The sequence below is a fragment of the Euprymna scolopes genome, chromosome 6 (genome assembly GCF_053919585.1).
Source record: "Euprymna scolopes isolate OS-2025 chromosome 6, ASM5391958v1, whole genome shotgun sequence".
Lineage (NCBI taxonomy): Eukaryota > Metazoa > Mollusca > Cephalopoda > Sepiida > Sepiolidae > Euprymna > Euprymna scolopes.
This window is the reverse complement of record NC_136487.1, coordinates 17,394,962-17,415,902: the sequence shown is the minus strand read 5'-3', so window position 1 is coordinate 17,415,902 and position 20,941 is coordinate 17,394,962. Positions and strand designations below refer to the sequence as shown.

Here is a 20,941-nt window from a genome sequence, read left to right as displayed (position 1 = left end):
TGGGAATTGGTTAAAATTGCCCCCCCCCCCTCACTTTGCACCCTCAAAAAAAAAAAAATTGACATTTTGAAAACGTGATCTACCTCTAAATTTGGGCTGACTGATAATGGAACTACAGTTGGGAAACATTTGCTCTGCAACAAACAATTAAATACCTTATTTCAAAATAATTTTTTTCAACTGTCATTTGTATAATTATTATATGTAATTATTATTGTTGATCTACAAGAATTGTTTTTAACCAAATTAATTCTTCACATTTGTTTTACCACAAACAAAATATTACTTTATTTCGCCCTCCTTGGGTCTAAGTCCAACAGCATCTTAATTAATGTCATATTCACAATCATTTAAAACTGTAATCGCATTTTTTTTTTTTGTATGCATACACTTTTTTTATTTAATTGGAATTCATTGAGATGAGTATTATTTATTAAGTTTTATTTATTGCGGACTATTATCCTCATCTTTTCTTAGTTGTTTCACGACGTTTCGTCCAACTATTCCTCTGGCCTTCGTCAGGTGGTAACTGCGATGGATAGGAACTCTGAATTTCCTGACTGCATTCACTGCCTTCCGTAGTTGCTGTCATCTCACCACATTTTGGCCAGGTAAGCCTCTGGTCAGCTTTGGGTAGGATTAAAACCGCTATCTTCAGACAGTTCTCACCTGGAACCGTAGAGATTCAACGTCTATCAACTGCGCCACGAGCCCCGAAGGGCAATCAAGGTTGAATTTTTTGGTCTTATAAATTCATGTTTATTTATTATCTGATCTTCCATGATCGGGTTCCAGGTGAGAATTGTCTGAAGATATTGGTTTCAATCCTACCCAAAGCCAGCCAGAGGCTTACTTGGCCAAAACGTGGTGAGACAATAACAACTATGGAAGTCAGTGAATGCAGTCAGGAGATTCAGAGTTCCTATCCGTCACGGTTACCACCTGATGAAGGCCAGAGGAATAGTTTGCCGAAACGTCATGAAAAGATAAGGATAATAGTCAACATACTTTTATGTATAAATTTTTCTGTTAAAAACCTGTTGCAAAGTTATAACTCATTTAAATTTCATTTTTTTATTCTATTTTTACAAACTTCTTCTTGTGACAGAATTTATGCTTATGTCTTTATGTACTGCAAAAAAATACAATGACAAAGACAACTCTTGTTTCAGTAAAATGTAATGAAGAAAGTTTTTTTTTTTTTTTTTTTTTTTAAATAATTTCTAACTTTGAAAATAGTCAAGTTCATTTCTTTATTTGGATTTAACCCAAGGTTGATTTCCAACATAAAACAAAGACCCCCCTTTTACGTTCTCTTTTGAATGGTAATGGGGATTTTGGCCCTGGGGTAAGTCTGTTTTTATTGATGCGCTCAAAATGCAAATGGATTATATGGGCCAAAATATTAAACTCTTCGATCTGTTTTGTAAGACATCTTATAAAATCATGAGAGAAAATGATCCTAATCTGAAAGGGAATATGGATTACTGGTGAAAGGTTAGCAGAAACAAATCAATAACCATAAATCTGTATGTAGTAATATTGTTTATTCAAAAATTAATAAGTCAAGTTTGAGTGAGGTGACATGTTGTCTTAATGATATGTAGGTTAGTCGAGTCATTTGGAGTTTTCAATAATGCTTTTTTAAATGAAGCCAACATGAAAAAATATACATGGTAAACTGTTTCAATGTCCAAAAATTGTTCCTTTTTGTTTGTTTGTTATTTTTTTAGGAGGTAGGAGGTGTCCTTATCCAGAATCCAACCTAATTGAACAAAAATGTAGAAAACTTTATGTATATAGGTATTCATCAAAGAACAAAAATGTCATATTTAAAAATTGCATAAATTGATCAAGTTTTTCTTGTGATAAACAGACCTGGTCAGAGATAGGTTAATTTAGAAGTAAATTTCTAAAGTGTCCAGCATGTCAGCATGCAAAATGCATGTTATATCAATGATTATATATATTTTTGATTATAAAAATATATACATATAAAATTTTTCCTAATTGGCACAGTTACTTAAGCTCAATGAAACCGCCTTTACACTTCCAGAGCATATATATCAGTAGTGAAGATTCCAAAGCCAAATATCTATTTTTCATTCGTATATTTTGTCTTATGCATGTTTCATTGAATGGTGGGCAAACATGAAAAACTCATCAGAGACTGTTTATGTTCCTCATTAAAAAGAAATAGTTGGAGATTTTAATCCAAGAGGAAAAAATAAATCTCCAAATGTTTTTTCCAAGGAACATATAAACTGTTTCTGAGTTGGTTGGAGTTTTCCCTATTCAACAAAACAGGTGTAAGATAAAATAAAACGTTATGAAAGAAAAGAATATATATTTAATTTAGGAATATTGACTACTGACATATATACAGAGGCGCCAAAAAAAAAACCTGCACTTGTCATTCTTTCAAAAACTACAAATTTAAGTTAAATTTAATGTAACTGTTTAAATAACCTATAACTCATTTGATTTGCCTTTTCTTCCTCTATAATTTTACCTGTTCATATTTGACTTTTAATTGAAGTATCCTAGTGTTCATGTCAATTTAAAAAATTAACTTCAAATCGAGAAACGGAAAAGAAACTGCACAATAGAAAATTGTCGGTTTTACTAAATATGTACGACTAAAATTATTTCCGATCATTGTACGACTGACTGCTCCTGCTGTTTGTCATATAGAAGCAATGTGTAAAGTGGCTTGAATCAGCAGGTGCTGAATCGAACAATTTATCGTGCTGGATTTTGATCGTATGTCAAGGTTTACCAAAATTGTTTGACTAATTATGTACGATTTTTTGCTCCAGCTACTGTTTTACTGTTAAGGCAACTTTTACACAAACTTGCTGCTGGGTTTGTCAGCGCAAAATATCGTAAAAATCTGTATTAAAATAAACCTTAAAATGAATTTACTCGCAAATTTCAATCGGGAGGTTATTTTTGGCAAATGTATTTTTAGATTCATATAAAAAGTATTTACAAAAAAAATTTTTTTTTAATATTTTTTCCAATTCTGTGTGCCACTTTTTTTTTTTCTTTTGTTAAAAATCTTTCTAAAAAAATTTTTTAGATTAGTCGTGCCTTGATTTTACTAATTATAATTGTGCATGATTAAAAATTAAACCCAATTTTATGTGTGTCTAATTAATAGTTGTATTTCTATTTATTTTTTAATTTCTGGCTTAAGAGACAGTTATTTTGCACATTGTATTGAAGAAAAATAATTGTCTCAGTTGTTAAGCATTCAATTAGTTTAAGCAAGTTCGTCACGGGTGATTTACTCAGTTTGTCAGCAAAACAGACTTTTCTTTCTCCAATAATGGCAAGAAAGAAGAAAAAAAACAAAACACTGAAGATGGAGTATATCTCTGAAATATATTTGTTCTAAATTTCAAACAAAATATTTATTTTCTTAATATTACAATGTGATTTGGCTTTCAAGCGCACTTGATGCTTATCTTATTTTATTCAAATTAAATCGTCTTAATACGAACTCACACATTTGATGTTATTCTCACATTGCCTACGCACACTTCAAACATTTCAAAATACAACCGCTGAAAATAACGCGCGGCTCTTTACTGACTTCTTTCTCCAACTTTACAACATGGCAAGAAAGAAGAAAAGAAAAAAACAAAACAAAACAACAGACTGAAGATGGAGTATACCTCTGAAATATATTTATGATAAATTTCAAACAAGTAAAATATTTGTTTATTTTCCTAATATTATGTTGTGATTTGGCTTTCAAGCGCGATTGATGTGTATCTTATTTTATTTTGTATTATTAAAATCTATATATCTATAAAAGTGAACGTGTCTGTCTGTGTACATTTTCCTACACAATAACTCTGTCAATTTTAAGTCTACAGACTCGAAATTTGATATACAGGGTACTGAGATTTAGGAAAATCTTTGATAGGTTTTCGGCCAGAAATTTGGCTGTTAAGGGGTCAAAGTTCAATGATTTAACCTTTGAGAACTCTGTCAAACACCTCCGCCAATTTTGGATCTAAACACTTGAAATTTTAGATATAGGTTTCTTGGACATAGATTTAACTTAATAACGTGATTTGAGCCCAAAACAATAAATTTTAAAGGGTCATAATAGGGGTCAAAGTTTTAAAAAATTGACCATTGCGGTCTCTACCAAATTACTCAGACAATTTCTGGTCTAAATATCTGAAATTTGACATAAAGGGTATTCAGAGATAGGGCAAGCTTTTAATCGGTTTGGGTCGAAAATTTTTAGTTACCAATATATAAATGTATGTATGCTTGCATGTCTGCCTAAATCTTTCGACAGAGCTGACTGATTTTATCAAGATCAGTATCGTTTTGAATTTCGACCTTTCAGACGACAAATATCGAAAAATTGGCTAAAAACATTAATATCTTCACCTGCAACTGGACACTTTTCTACAGGGGTGGTCACTTTTTTCGCCGATATTTTTTAAAGTCATCCTCTACTTTTGATTGTCTAACCTTAATTTAAACATAAGTCACTTCTGGTTTGGCGGTGGTCGTAACAGCAAAGACGTCAGGTTTTTTTCCCCCTTCGCAGTACGAGTTCGAGCATGCCTTCCTACTACAACTTTTTTTTTTTTTTTTGCTCGACATACACATCCAGACACCCGGGCAACGCCGGGCTGAAATGCTAGTAAACAATAAAACAAATTTATTTGAGTTTCGGTCGAGGTTATTTTTGGCATGTATCTTTTTAGCTTCATATCTAAAGATATTTGCAAAACATAAACAATATTTTTTAAATATTCTCTTAAGCCAGAAAGTAAAAAAAATAAATAGAAATACAACTATTTATGTGTTGCGAAATATATAAAATTTTTAATAAATTTTTGTTTCAAACTTTTCGAATATAGTTTAAAAAGATAAAGAAAAAAGTCACTTGGGTTTATTTAAGATTTAGTTTGAACCTTTTTACTCCAGTTTAATTAAAACAAAAAACAACAGAACTAGCTTTAGATATAAATTTAAAAATGTTTGAGAAAACTTCAAAAAATTATTTCCTTTGCTTTTTTTGGTCAATATGCGCTGCTTGTCCAACCAGCAAAGGGTGTTAATTTCGAAAGCCATTCTTAACATGGGGAGGTTAGGTGTAGTAATTCTAAAAAGCATTTTCTTATTTTCGATCTCCCCATGTTGACAATGACTTTTGGAATAAACCCTTTGCAGGTTGGAGAAGCAGCGCACATTGACTTCTTTTTTATTTATTTATTTATTTATTTTTATTTTTTTATTTATTTATTTATTTTTTTTGAGAAATAAACCAGAGTCACGTTACCATAAAACAGAACTTTATGCAATATTATTTAAAAAAAGAAAGAAAAAAAAAACAGAAAATAATTTTTTTAAAAGTTATTAATGTCTCCTCACAAGAGCAGTTAGATACTGTTTTAAATTTGGGGAAAACTTGTTCCCCCCAGAAGAGGCACATGAGAGTGGAAACATTGCTTCAGTCCTCAGGGATTTATTCAACTTTTTAAAAAGATTTTCTAGTGCTATATTACTGTTGTGGTACAAAATTCAAATTTAAAAAAAAAATTGAACTCTCAGCTTAAAGTTGTAACTCTGATTAAATTTTTTTTGTTTTTATTTCAATAATAAAGAAATAAACTTATTTATTTTACAAAGATTAAAAATAAAATTAAGTCGAAGTTGCTTTAATCAGCAGCAGTGGCAATTAGTTATACAATGATCACATCATTTTTAGTCATACATATTTACTAAAACATAAAAACTTTTATTTAAATGTAATTTTAGAACATTAATGCAACACAAATACAACAGGAACGCAATGAGCTAGTTAATATTTAGTAGCATGGACCTTCTGCAATTTGACAGCCTGCAATTTTTGGGGCATTCATTGAATTATTCTGTAGCAATACTCCAGTAAAAGGGCATCCCAGTTTTCATTAATTTTTGTCCAAAGTTCTTCCAGATTTTAAATTTTATCATTGCATAGTTGTTGCTTGATGTCATGCCAAACATTTTTGATAGTATTGAGGTCTGGAGATTGTGCAGGGCAATCCAAACACAGAATATCATGCTCTTCAAGGAACCTCTTGACATTGCCAGCTGTGTGAATGGGAGCATTATCCTGCATGAAGATAGGATTATCATCCAAATACTTGTCAAAGTAAGGTGGAAAATGCTCAGTCAATATATAAATGTACTTGGTTGAATTAATTTGACCTTGCAAGCGAACTATAGGCCCTGGATCATTGGCACTAAGGATGCCTCACACAAAAACTGAACCTCTATCACCTTGCAACATTGAAACTATGCACCTAGGATTAAATTCTTCATAATTCCTTTGATGGACATACTGCCTACCACCACTGCCTAACCTATTGAACTTGCTTTCATCACTAAAAATCACTTTCTACCAATATGAAGAGTGATGATCTTCAATGCATCTGACAAAGTCCAGATGACGATTTCTGTTCTTTACAGAATTCATTGGCTTGCATCTTGCGACGCAGGCTCATAAATTAAATTCTTTCAATCTGTTCTTAACTGTAGAAAGGGAGCACTTTTTAACAAGATTACACTGTTGTTGGATTTGGAGCCGTTTCAAATCTGTTTCTGAGGCTACAGATCTTGATAGCATTGTCTTTCCTGTTAGAAGTAACTCTAGAACGACCAGATTTAGGGGCATCACGAACACTGCCGAGGTTTTAGTGTTTTTGCACAGTTATCATACTGTTTTCTCGTCACATTTCAATCTGCGGCCAATTCCTCAATTGGATAAACCAGAAAGGTGGAGATCATGAGCTCCTGATAATCACGAAGAGAGAGTTGAGGCATATGGGTAAAATATTATGTTGTATAACCTGGACCAACAATAATTATGATTAGAGATGCTTTATTACCTAAAAGGTAGATATTTTAAGCTGGTTTTAAGCTCATTTGTTGCTGTGGAGTTTCTTTTTGCCTTCTCGATTTGAAGTTAATTTTTTAAATTGACGCAAACACTAGGGTACTTCAATTAAAAGTCAAATATGAACAGGTAAAATTATAAAGGAATAAAAGGCGAATCAAATGAGATATAAGTTGTTGAAACAGTTACATTCAATTTAGCTTAAATTTGTAGTTTTTGAAAAATGACAAGTACAGACTTTCTTTTTGTGCCACTATATATATATATAGTTTTTTTGGTTTTTTTTAAATTTAAAAAAAAACAAACAATATACACGTCGCTCCCCATATGGGGTACCAAATTGGTTAAAGGGAAAATTATTCCCAACTCGCATTTAGGTAAAAATGCACTTTCATAAATTATTGAATTCATTCAAAACGTATGACAAAAACAAATAACACACACACACACACACACACACACACATATATATATATATATATATATATATATATATATAAGCATTTACTTTACTACATTCAGTCATAACCTCACCAATAACATAAATAGGACAAATTTATTATACACTGCTTTTAATAAATAACCTGGAATAATTGAAAAATAAATCTTGAATTACTAATGATTTCTTTGATGTTCAAATTTGGTATTGGTTGCACGGTTATGGGTTAAGCAGTATTTTTGTTTGAATTGTTCCTAGGAAACAGACAGCAGCAAAATTCCAACCAAAGAGGCTGACACGTCTTCGACTACTGAAGATGCTTCAAGCAAAAATGAACAGAAAGATAAGCCTGAAGCAAAGGATGAAAAGGTAGCTTTACTTGTTTTTGTGCAATGGAAATATATTTTTCAGGTTTAAGAAAAAGAAGCGGTTTGTATGCTAATTGTGAATGCTTTCCTATCACCTCTCCACAACATTAGATTGATGTAATAAATCTTGCTAATTTCTTTTTTGACTGTCGTGACATATTTATTAGGCCCAATTATTTACATTATAAAAATGTCTGCTATTGTTAGATGCACAAAGTTTTTGCTAAAATATTTTAAAATAGCTGTACTTTATCCAACGTTGCCTATGAGTCTTCATTTTAAAAAAAAATTAATCATGCTGGTTTACCAAAAAATTCAGCACTTCAGTATTTTAACGAAAATTGAAATATTAAATTTCAGGTAAAACCTGTGGTGTCTACTTGTTATGTCACAGTAATGGACATATCTAAAATTTATGAAAAAAAAAAATGTAAGCAAGAAAATTAATTATTAATAAAGTTTTTGAAGGCAATTAACAAAAATTTAGTTTTGCTAAGTTAGCCCAAGATTTTCAGTTTTCAGAAAATAATTACCTCCCTTGTTATGATTTGTTTTGTTTTTTTTTGTTTTGTTTTTTTTTAATTAAAATTCAATTGCTTTCGAAAATTATCTTCATTAATAATTAATTTTCTACCTTATTGTTTTTTGTCATTTTTGGATATGTTCATTACTGCAGCATAACAATTAAATAGATATCAATGGCTTTTCTTGAAATGCCAAAATTTCGAAATAAGATTTTGAATATGAAATCTAATTAAGGTATCATTTTGGTTATTAAATTATTAAGCTAAAATATTATATAGCTAATTTATGTTAATGTTGTTTTAATTCTTATTTATTAAATAACTAGCAGGATGTTAGAATTATTTGTACTCAAACTTTGTAAGGTAATTTGCATAAAGCCACTTATGCAAATTACCCACTATTACTTGGAGTTGCTTGCAACAATAAAAAAGAAAAAAAGATTAACAGCGAGCACTTCTCAGAAATTACTCTCTTTTTCTGCAACAAACAGAAACTCCTCCAGAACAACTGTTTTGGAAACTTTAACCTTTACTTGTAAATATACGTTATTTTAAATACAAGATTTTATTGTGTTATTTTTTCTCAAAATTAACCAAGTTGTTCGGATAACAAGGAACCAAGAGAAGAGAGGTGCGTTAGAAATAAAAAAAAAAATTCTAACATATTTCCAAAACAGTTAACATCGTGGTATTCGCGTCCATAACATTTAATATGGATAACCAACGAGGAATGAACCTTCTCCAAGTGATGTTACCTCAAGTTACCTCAAGGATGGATACTCCACAAGAGAGAAATTATTATTCTGGATCCAAACTAACGGTATACTATGACATATTCAAAAAACTTTTATGGAACATACTTACTCGAGTTTTATAAAACGTGAATTTGGGACGCTCAAAACATACAAAAACTCTACCCGCGTGGATATTTAAATTAATTATTTTATTGCACTTGTAAAAAAAAAAAAGTGTTTTGACGAAACTCTACCCGCGTGGATATTAAACAAAATTATTTCATTGCACTTGTATTCAAAGTTCGGTACTTATTCATACCTACTAAAATAAATGGCTATTAAGGAAGACGTCACCATGGAGGGAACACTTAAAAACCTTCTGGGAGAAGAAAAACCCGAGGATATGAATATTGAAATGATACGAGAAAAATTACTGTCTTTTAAACGAAACCAGGCCACACATAAAAGAAAAGTAACAGTGTACTTTAATAGCCTGGAGACCATGTATGACAATTCTACCCTGAATACTTCCCTGTGTAAAAAACAGTTAAAAGCCATTGATGATGAAGTGTCCAAAATCAATTATAGGAATGAGGTAATTAATACCTTTTCACAAAGGGTTGATTATAGTATTAAAGGCGAAGAAGACTGGAATAATGAATTAAATAGTCAAGCCGAATATAATGTTTCTATCCGAAATGCACCTACATTGACGTTTTTTTGTTTTCTGATCTTTTTTGTAAAACTTAATTATGTTCTGCAAAACCAAAAACAAAAACAACAGCCTATTTCCCCCCCCCCTTTTTATTTTATTTTTTCCTACCTTACTCCCGGTCCTGGATATGACCTTAAACCACATCCGATGGTGAGGTCCGGCTTACGGGCTTGGGGAGTGTGGAGCCACCTCTTAATTGCCATTGCTCCCAGGTCCACCCTGACCCGGAGTGGTAGTACCTGTTAGGGTCCCAACTATGGATTAAATAGAAACAGATTTTAAAAAGGAAAAGAAACAACAAAAAAAGAAAGAAAAAGAAAACAAATATATTCTATTAAATTATCTATTTATTTATTTATTTTTTTGCCCTGTCGGTAGGGCATGAGAACAAACCGACTGCCCCCCTGCAGAGAGTAAAAATCCCTCAATGGGGCAACCAGTTAGCCGTGGGTTGCTACCCGTAAAGTCTTAGGACGTGATCCTGGTGATTGAGTGAACCTAAACCAGGATACATAGAAGTTTAGGCACCGCAACACATTACTTTGGCCCTTACTTCGATTAGACGGGCGGTCGGAGAGGCCCGATCCGACCAATCGGCCAGTCACGCCAAGCCCCACCATATATTGCCCATTCCAAAAACTCACTACTAATACAACACATCCCCCCTCTCCCACAAATAACCCTACTCCCTAATATATGATGGAAAGCGGTGGCTGAGGGTCAATCGATTAGGTGTGAATATCGATGACGAGGCTGTAAACCCCTCAGGATTGCTACAGATCCCATAGCAATATCAAGAGAGAACAGATAATCATTATGATACCACCAAAGTCGGTTATATCATCATTGTATCCCTGTAGAGGCTGGGCGAATGGGTTTCCCCCCAGGCTCTTCCCAAATAGGACTCCGAGGTGGGTGGGGAACAAAGATGACGAAAAAAGAAAACAAAATATATGGCTTATTCCTCCCAAAAACCACCCAACCACCCAAAGAGAACCCACTCTGATGTCTCTGACATCAGTAGCTCTGACGAAGAGACGATAAAACCAAGGAACTCAACATTCGTAGTAATAGAATCAATGGAGGAAACTCCTTTGAGCAAACTATCACCTTTTAAAATTGAAAAAAAATCTTAAAACTCTAAAACCAAAGTCTATTAAAAAACAATTTAACGGCAGCCTACTAATAGAAACCCATAACGAAGAACAAACTAAAGAAATATTGAAACTAAAATTATTTGAAAACATCAAAGTCAAATGCTACAGACATCCAACCCTAAACACCTGCAAAGGAGTAGTGAAAAGCCACGAACTTGCACTTTGTCCCTTGGAGGAAATCAGGACAAACTTACAGAAACAGAATGTGTTAGATGTTCGCAGAGTTCAAATTAAAAAAAACAGTGAGAAAATCGATACCAATACATATATACTAACTTTCGATTCCCTCACCATACCCAAAGAAGTGAAAGTCGGATATATGAAAATAAATGTACAAATTTATATTCCAAACCCCCTCCAATGCTTCAAGTGCCAGAAGTTTGGACACCATCAAGATCGGTGCACACGATTACCAGTGTGTGGAAGATGTGGAGAAAGTGGCCCACACATTGACTGCAGAAAAGATTTCAAGTGTGCCAACTGCCTGGGAAACCATGGCGCTGGCTCTAGATATTGCGAAATATGGAAAAGAGAAAAAGAAGTGACCAAACTAAAACATATAAAGAATATATCCTACCCAGAGGCCAGGAAAATCATCGAAACTAAAACATATGCAGATGCAACAAAAAAAACTAATCCAATCAACAATCAAAATGGTCATATACATGTAACGGATACAACTGACAAGAAAATTGATGTCCTAAGCAAACTAATAAAGGAAATGAAAGAACTATTAGAAGAAATGAGGAAAATGAATAGTGCAATGTCTGCAACCAATCCAAGGATAATATTAAGTAAAGACACTACTGAACCACAAAAAGAAACAAAACCACAAACCATTTCTACAAAAACAACCGAACAACCATCAAACACATCACAAGCCAGAAAAGAATCAAAAATCCCCCCAGACAAAAAAAACAAAACAAACAAAAACAGGAAAAGAAAGATCCCGATCTATATCTCGAACAGGGACTCCGACAGAAAATAGATTTGAGGGATTGGAGACGATGGAAGTTGAACACAATTCCAAATGATGAACAAAATATTACAATGGAATATCAGAGGGATAAAAGCAAACCAAAATGAACTCACATTATTAATAACAAATATGAGCCCAGCACTTGTCTGTCTACAGGAGACCTTTCTGAAAGAAAATAATACCATCAACATAAAACACTACACATCTTACAACTACATAAAGATACGGACAGAGCTTCTGGAGGCACATCAATACTTGTGAAGAATGAAGTCCCTCAAAGACAAATAAATATAAACACAAACTTGCAAGCAATTGCAGTTTCAGTGACTCTACATAGAACTATAACACTTTGCTCAATATACATCCCTCCAAAAGATACAATCAACGAAACTGAGATAACTCAATTAATAAAACAACTCCCTAAACCCTTTTTTCTACTAGGAGATCTCAACAGTCACAATGTAATATGGGGAAGTAAAGAAACAAATAAAAAAGGAAAAGAAATAGAAAACATAATAAATAAATATATGTACCCAGCAACAGGTACTTTCACCGCCATTGACCTTACCTTATGTGATCCTTCCATATATATGGACTATGACTGGAAAGTACACAATGACACCTGTGGGAGTGATGATTTCCCAATCATCCTGGAAAGTCTAAGTACTAGCACTGAACAAAAAACACCCAAATGGAACCTACATAAAGCAGATTGGGAAGACTTCCAGGAACAGTGCAAAAACCAATTAATTATCGAAAAGAATGATGAAGATGACCATTTGAACTACTTCATTAAAACACTCACAAACATAGCAAATAATACCATACCGAAAACAACCAAAACCAACAATCACAACAAACCTTGGTTCACAAAAGAATGCAGAAAAGCCATCAGAGCTCGACGAGCTGCCTTGAGAAAATTCGAAAAGTATCCAACAAGCGAAAATCTGGATTTCTTCAAAAACAACAGAGCAAAAGCCAGACGAATCATAAAGGAATCCAAAAGAACAACTTGGAGAAATTATATATCCAAAATTAATGTGAATACCAAGGCGAACACAGTTTGGAACATGATGAGGAAAATAGAAGGAAAGTGTAGTAGTACACCAATATCCCACATCTCTAAAGGCAACAAAATATACACCGATCAAAAAGACATTTTCAATAACCTGGCAGATAATTTATCAAAAATTTCATCATGCGACAGACAAACAGAGAAATTCAAAAAGATTAGAGAAAAGGAAGAGAAAAAGAAAATTCTATTTAAATCACAAAATACTGAAAAATACAACCAACCTCTTACCTTGCCTGAATTAAAAGAATCGCTAACCAAATCCCATGACACAGCTACAGGGCCTGATGAAATTCCATATGAAATCCTCAAAAAACTTCCAGAAACCTCAATGAAATACCTACTTGAAATTTTCAATATTATATGGTCCAGTGGAAACGTACCCGAGACCTGGAAAGAGGCCACAATAATACCAATCCCCAAATCTGAAAACTCAAACATCCAATCCCAATCAAGTAACGTCTCAGATCCATTGAATTTCAGGCCAATAGCTCTAACAAGCTGCATTTGTAAGACCATGGAAAGGATTATAAACAAAAGACTAATCTGGTTCCTGGAAACAGAGAATCTTATTACAGAATTTCAAACAGGATTCAGGAAAAACCGAAGTTCAATAGACCACATAGTCAGACTTGAAACCTTCATCAGAGAAGCCTTTGTAAGGAAGGAACATTTAACAGCAGTGTTTTTTGACATGGAAAAAGCCTACGATACTGTGTGGAAGTACGGTGTTACAAGGGATCTGAAGGCGCTTGGACTAAAAGGCAGAATGCCAATTTTTATTGAAAATTTTTTAAAAAATAGACGGTTCAGAATAAAGGTTGGCACAGCTCTCTCGGACTTGAAAGAACAAGAGAATGGAGTACCTCAAGGGAGTATACTGTCAGTGACCCTGTTCAGTATCTGAATTAACAACATTGTAAAAAACCTTAACCCTGGGGTAGATTGCTCCCTATATGTGGATGACTTCCTAATATGCTGTAGATCTAGATATATATCTATAATAGAAAGGAAGCTTCAATTGTGCTTAAACAAAGTAATGAGATGGACGGAAGAGAATGGATTTAGATTCTCCAAAAGAAAAACGAAATGCATGCATTTCTGCAAACTAAAGAACATGCATAATGATCCTGTCCTAACCATGGAAGGAATGCCCATACCCGTTACTGACCAGTACAAATTCTTAGGGATTTTATTTGACAAAAAGTTAACATTCATCCCACACATAAACTATCTGAAAAAAAAATGTAACAAAGCTGTAAATCTTTTGAGAGTGGTAGCACATACCGATTGGGGTGCAGACAGGGAAACACTCCTTAAACTTTACAGAGCACTAGTCCGCTCAAAGCTAGACTACGGTTGTTTCATATATGGATCAACCCGAACATCATATATAAAAAGCCTAGACCCTATTCACCATACTGGCCTAAGATTGGCCCTAGGAGCATACAGAACTTCCCCCGTGAACAGTCTATACACGGAAGCACACGAACCCCCACTAGATCTAAGGCGAGAAAAGTTAGCCCTTCAATATTTACTGAAACTGAAGTCTTGCCCAAACAACCCTGCATACCAATGTACCTTCTATCCTAAATATGAAGAACTCTTTAACATGAGAAAAAAAACTATCAAAACGTTCGGAAAGCATTGAAGAATCGAAAATTCCAATCTCCAGCATTCACAACTTCATACTGCCTAAAACACCCCCATGGACCATGAAACAAGTTGAAATAAAACTCAACCTAAACAAAAAGTCCAAATCTACCACAAACCCTATTGAATACCACGACGAACTTCAACATTTAAAATTACAATATTCAGACTACACAGACGGGTCTAAAAGCAACAATCACACTGGATGTGCAGCAACGTACCATAAAACCACAATGAAGAGAAATCTTCAAAATGAAGCATCTATATTCACTGCAGAGACTATAGCTATCGATCTAGCACTCAACATAATTTCAGAGGAAACCACCAAAAACTTCATCATTCTCACAGATTCTCTATCAGTCCTATTATCTATACAAAATCAAAAACAAGAAAATCCACTAACAACAAAATTAATAGAAAAAAATCAATATCCTTTCAACTACTAAAAACATTATTCTTGTCTGGATCCCCAGCCATGTGGGGATCAAAGGCAATGACAGGGCAGATATAGCTGCAAAAAGATCTTCTCACCTTGCAACTGACAATTTTAAGATTCCACATACTGATCTTAGACCCCAGATAAAAGCATACATACAGGAAAAATGGCCACTGCGGTGGAGCCAGCAAGAGGGCAACAAATTATATTCAATCAAACCTGAACTTAAGGAACGATGTCCGGACATCAAGAGATCACGCCGAGAAGATGTGATACTGACTCGGCTGCGCATAGGGCACACCAACTTTACTCATTCTTATATACTAAATGGAGAATCGGCGCCAGAGTGCATCCCATGCTAGGAGACACTCACAGTAAAACATATCCTAGTTGGGTGTGATGACCTTGCCCCAACTAGAAAATTATATTATACAGAAAGCAATATGGAAGACCTTTTTGAAAAGGTCAATTCAGCAAATATTCTAGCATACCTAAGGAAAGTAAATTTATATAAGAAAATTTAAGGAAATTTAAAGTCACCCAAATATACACATCCATGTATAAATACATTTAATTTCTTAGTTCAATTTTATAAAAAAAGGGAGGAAAGGCTGAAAAAGTCATTCCCCCCCTCCCAATAAAAAAAGTTAAAAAAAAAAAAAAGGACTCCGGCATTAAATGACCACATAGGTTGATATGCCGTAAAACCAATAAATCAATCAATCAATTAATGTTTCTATCTTAGTGAGTACAGACAAATGCGAGGACTATTTAACAAGTAAAGATGACAAGACTCCTTCAACGTTGTCTATTGAAACTTTAAGTGAGGGAAAACCTCCTCCTTTGAATTGCAGCACTTTTTCGGGAAATGAAAAGGACAAGTTCGCCTTTCACAATTTTTTAATTCAATTTAACAATGTGATTGATTCTAGAAGGAAATTGTCAGACTCAGCTAAACTGTCTGATTTGGTCGGCTACTTGAAGGATTATGCCTTAAAACAAATAAGACATTTGTCAATAACCGATACGAATTATAAAATTGCTTTAGATTTATTGAAAGAAGAGTTTTTAGATAAAACATATATTATCGACGAAACATTAAAAAACATATTAAAAGCTAAACCTGGTGAGGAATATAGTTCAGAATATTTGAATGTTAAATATTATATATCAGAAATAAGGGCCTACTTATATGAGCTAAAACAATATGAAATTGATTTTTTGGAAGAGGGTTCTTCTGGAAATATTCTAATTAGTCACATTATGACTAAACTTCCCAAAGTAGTTGTTAAAGAATTAATTAATAAAGTTAATAATAATTATCCCAACTTAAAGCAAATATTTGATAACTATAGGGATATTTTAAAAACTCGAACTTTAACTGTAAAAAATATTGCTAAGGATAAAAAAATTTCAGTAGCTATGACTTTAAACGTAGTTTTAAAATAAACTCAAAAGATAAAGTACCAACGGTACAAAATTTCAAAGTACAAGCTATAAAAAAATCCGTGTGTAAGCTATGTTCCTCGGAAGGACACTACTTCGGAAAGTGTGAAACTTATCCTAATTATGAGGCTAAACTAGCAAGAATCTTAGAACTGTCCTTGTGCACCAGATGTGCTGGTTCAGGTCACAATGAATCAGAATGCTATGGAAAAAAGGGGTTCTTAAAGTTTCCGTGTCTCACATGTAAAAAAAAAAAAGAACCTGTAACTTCTTTGTGTCCTACTCAAAAGGCTGTTCAAACAAACTTGTGTTACGCCTTGAAAAATATGGACACTTGTAATATGTTACCTACTATGACCCTAAATTTAAAATGTGGTCATAAGCAAAGACAAATTGGGTCTTAATAGATTGTGGCAGCCAAAGATCTTTTATTACAAAAGAAGCTGCTCTAGCATTATCCCCAAATTATAATGAGTTGTTCTCATCAGAGCATGACATACATAGTTATTTAGGACGGCAAGTTAAGAAATTTAAACAAATGTCTACTGGTGTAAAATTAAAGAATAGAATGTTTTTTGTTCCTCTATTGGTAGACGAAAGCATGAATATAAATTACACGATGCACGGAATGAAAGATGTAATTAATAAATTAAAATTACAGGGTGTAAATCTGCTTGATGAGTCTTTTTACTTAAATAAAGAACACGACACTATTGAAATAGATATGCTCATGGGGATAGACATAATTCAATATCTTTCCTTTTCCATAAAAAAGATAGGGGGTGGTTATAACTTTATCATAGATGATAGGGTAGCTCCTATTGGAAACATTTTCAATTTTATCAGTTCAGCCGAGAGAAATGACTTGCTTAACACTCAATTAAAACCAATAAAAAAAAAAATAATAAAACAGTAATTAACCTAATAATGGATCCCCTTAAATCGTATTTCAATCCCTTAGAGAATATTTTATCTGACAGTGAAGTAGACAACGGCTTAGAAAATCTCTTTAGTCTTGAATCTATGGGAATAAGGCCCAATGATCAAGAATCTATTTCCTTTGACAACAAGCAAATAAGTAAATTTAGGGATGGAATAAAACAAATCGATGGGCATAATTATAAAGAATTGCCCTGGTATCCTGATAGGATCGAAAAAGTTCCATCAAACCATTTCATAGCTCTCAAGGTCTTAGACCGAACAATGAACTTTTTAAATAAAAGAGGATTAATTAAAAAATACGATGCAATCTTCAGCAAACAACTAGAAGATGGAATCATCGAACAAATAGAAGTTAATCCTTCAAATTACTATAAATATACGTGGATTCCCCACAGACCCGTTTTAAAAACTGCGGAACAAGTGACAACGAAAATAAGGCCCGTCTTTAATTGTTCGTTAAAGACAAACAAGGAATTACCTTCAATTAATGAAGCAGCCTATACGGGTATAGATTTAGTGGGTTCTTTATTGAAGTTGTTGCTTTACTTCAGAAGCAACAAATATGTGATGTTAGGAGATATTAAACAGGCCTTCTTAATGATAAAACTAAGTAGTGAATACGACAAAAATAGGTTTTGTTTTTTTTGTTTTGTTTTTTTGAGAAGAGAAAACAAACTTATTTGTTATAGATATAAAACGATAGTATTTGGCTATACATCATCGCCTTTTATACTCCATTATGTAATGAACCATCATGTTAAGTCTTACCCTCATGATAAAACACTGCAATTAGGCAATAGTAATAGTAATGAAGAGGTGTCCAATCAACTCAGGACTAGACCCAAACGCAAAGCCTCTGCCAAATTCTATCAAATGATGAAAGATAATATTGATTATCTGTAATAATTAAACAAATTCAACTTTCCTATTTAAAAAAAATAAATTAATAAAAAATTAAAAAATTATATATATATATATATATATATTTCCAGTTTAAAATAAAATTTCAGCTTAAAAAATTTTTTTAAATGAATAAAAAATCTAATACATATATATTCATTCCCAGTTTAAAATATTTTTCAGTAAAAAAAAAAGCAAAAAAATAAAAATAAATTAATAATAAAAAAAAAAAAAAGTACCAAAAAAATTGTTCTTGGCATTGAATGACCTAAAAAGGTTGATACAAAAAAAAAAAAAATCAACCATCCAACAATTTAAAAAAAAAAAAATGAAAAACAAAGATATAGAAAAATAAAACGGCAAATTATTTTTTTATAAATTCTTTATATATATTTCAGAGACATCTCTCCTGTTTTTATTGCAATAAACGTATTGCAATCTTCTTGGAGGGAGTGTGTTAAAATTATTTGTACTCAAACTTTGTAAGGTAATTTGCATAAAGCCACTTATGCAAATTACCCACTATTACTTGGAGTTGCTTGCAACAATAAAAAAGAAAAAAAAGATTGACAGCGAGCACTTCTCAGAAATTACTCTCTTTTTCTGCAACAAACAGAAACTCCTCCAGAACAACTGTTTTGGAAACTTTAACCTTTACTTGTAAATATACGTTATTTAAAATACAAGAATTTTATTGTGTTATTTTTTCTCAAAATTAACCAAGTTGTTCGGATAACAAGGAACCAAGAGAAGAGAGGTGCGTTAGAAATAAAAAAAAATTTCTAACAAGGACTCTTTTCTTGGCGTTGCCCAAGGAGATGTAAAAGAATGTTAAATAAGAAAAATATTATTAAATATTCTTTTTGAATTGCTAAGTACCTATGGTTTCTTAGATAGCTATTAATCAGATCATGTAATTTTCAGAAAGTAAATGGACACTGGTTTGCTCAAACACCTGAAAACAAATTAAAATTTGATTATATGGTACAAACATTAACAAGAGTATAGATCTCTGAAGACTTAACAATTTTTTAATTGACTTAATGAGAACGGGAGTGTATCCTTATCCAAATATTATTTTGTAAGGATTGTAGATATGCATTAGAATTTTTTTTTTTTTTAAGAAATTGTGAAAAAAGGATAGATGTTTGTGCATATTAGTGATGTTTTTAAACCATCGCATTTCTGGTGAAAACATTTTTACATATTAATGTTTCATGTCGAAATTAGTATAAATTCCAAAAATTATGAAGAATAATCCAATAAAAGATGTACTAGATGTATTTTTAACAAAAAATTATCTGCAATTACGTTTTAATAGTTTTACAAATGATGGAATTGCAATTATTTTGTCAAAAGGATTGCTTAGTTACCTCCCCTGGATCTGGAGAACTCTTCAACATAAAAATATGATAAAACTATAAATCAATAAACTCAAATTTTATTTTCACTTATAATTATTTTTCTACTGAATTATTTTTGTAATTTTTTGAATTTATTCTAAATTTAACACTACATGCAAGTATGTAGTAATGTTTTCACCTGAAATGTATTAATTTTAGACTCGCTTATCTGCACAAGTGCTAAAGATTTCCTATCTGAAGATACGTTTTGTGAGAATTTATTTATAAATAATTTGGTTACTTTTTTTAGCTTTACAAATGCAATAGGAAACATTTTATGTTAGAATGCTAATAAACATTAAGGGGATAAAATTTTATATAAGATGTGGAATTATTAACATGAAAACAGGTGAAACGTAAAATTTAATAAGATACAAAAGTAGAAATTAGAATTGAATTTATGAATCGAAAAGCACCATTCCTGTTTGATATTTTCTTTTTTCTTTTTATTTGTAAGTCTGAGAAAGATGAACAGAAAAGTGAAAAGGCATCAGAACCAAAATCTGAAAAAGAAAAAACAGAAGGTGATAAAGAGAAAGTTAACGAAGGAACAGCAAAACCAGATGCTACAAACCAAACGAATGCCACACAGGTGAGTACAATTCTTAAACACTTGCTGTACCTACAATGTATTACATGGGATGTAATAAAATCATTTAAATTTTTATTTGTTGGTCCCCCAACAAAGGAGGAATTCACTCTCGTTCGTTTGTTCGCATTTTACTCAATAAACATGCCTTGAATTTTTTTTTTTTTTATAAAATTTGCACAAACATTAGTCGTGTTGAAAGTAAATTTTTCACATGCTCGGCTTGTTCTCTTTATATTTTTAATTAAAATGGGTTTTCATTTCCCTTGTTGTTTAGGTGAGACTACATAATCTAGTGAATAAACTGCAACAAAATTATTATATTGGCAATAGCATGGTACAACAAAAAAAAAGTTACAAAAAATTAATTCCCTGGCTAGAATCAGTTTTATGTCAGCTGAAATGCTATTTAAGTCCAACTTTAAAATAACACAATTTTTTAGTCAATGTGCACTGCTTGTCCAACCAAAGACCTACCTTTTAGAATGTTGACTTTTAAGCATATATAGAGGTATGAACAAATATCGCCTTTAAATTTATTGCTGACAACTAGTTCAAAAGATACAACAAAATTCATTATCCCATGTTTTCCTGTAATAGTTTTGCCTGACAGCCATTTTGTTTTAGTTTTAACAGCTAAAAGAAACTGCAGGTTGTTCGCATGTGCAAAT

General features: G+C 32.4%; 1 protein-coding gene across 2 annotated transcripts in view; it reads left to right on the top strand.

Annotated features, from left to right (window-relative positions):
* Positions 1 to 20,941, top strand: part of LOC145277546 (hypoxia up-regulated protein 1-like) — a 145,298-nt gene that overhangs the window by 101,078 nt on the left and 23,279 nt on the right. For both annotated transcript variants that reach the window (XM_080129017.1, XM_080129016.1), the window contains exons 18-19: positions 7,611 to 7,721; positions 20,139 to 20,273. In XM_080129017.1, the coding sequence (XP_079985143.1) occupies positions 7,611 to 7,721; positions 20,139 to 20,273 (246 nt within the window). The remainder of the gene's footprint in view (positions 1 to 7,610; positions 7,722 to 20,138; positions 20,274 to 20,941) is intronic.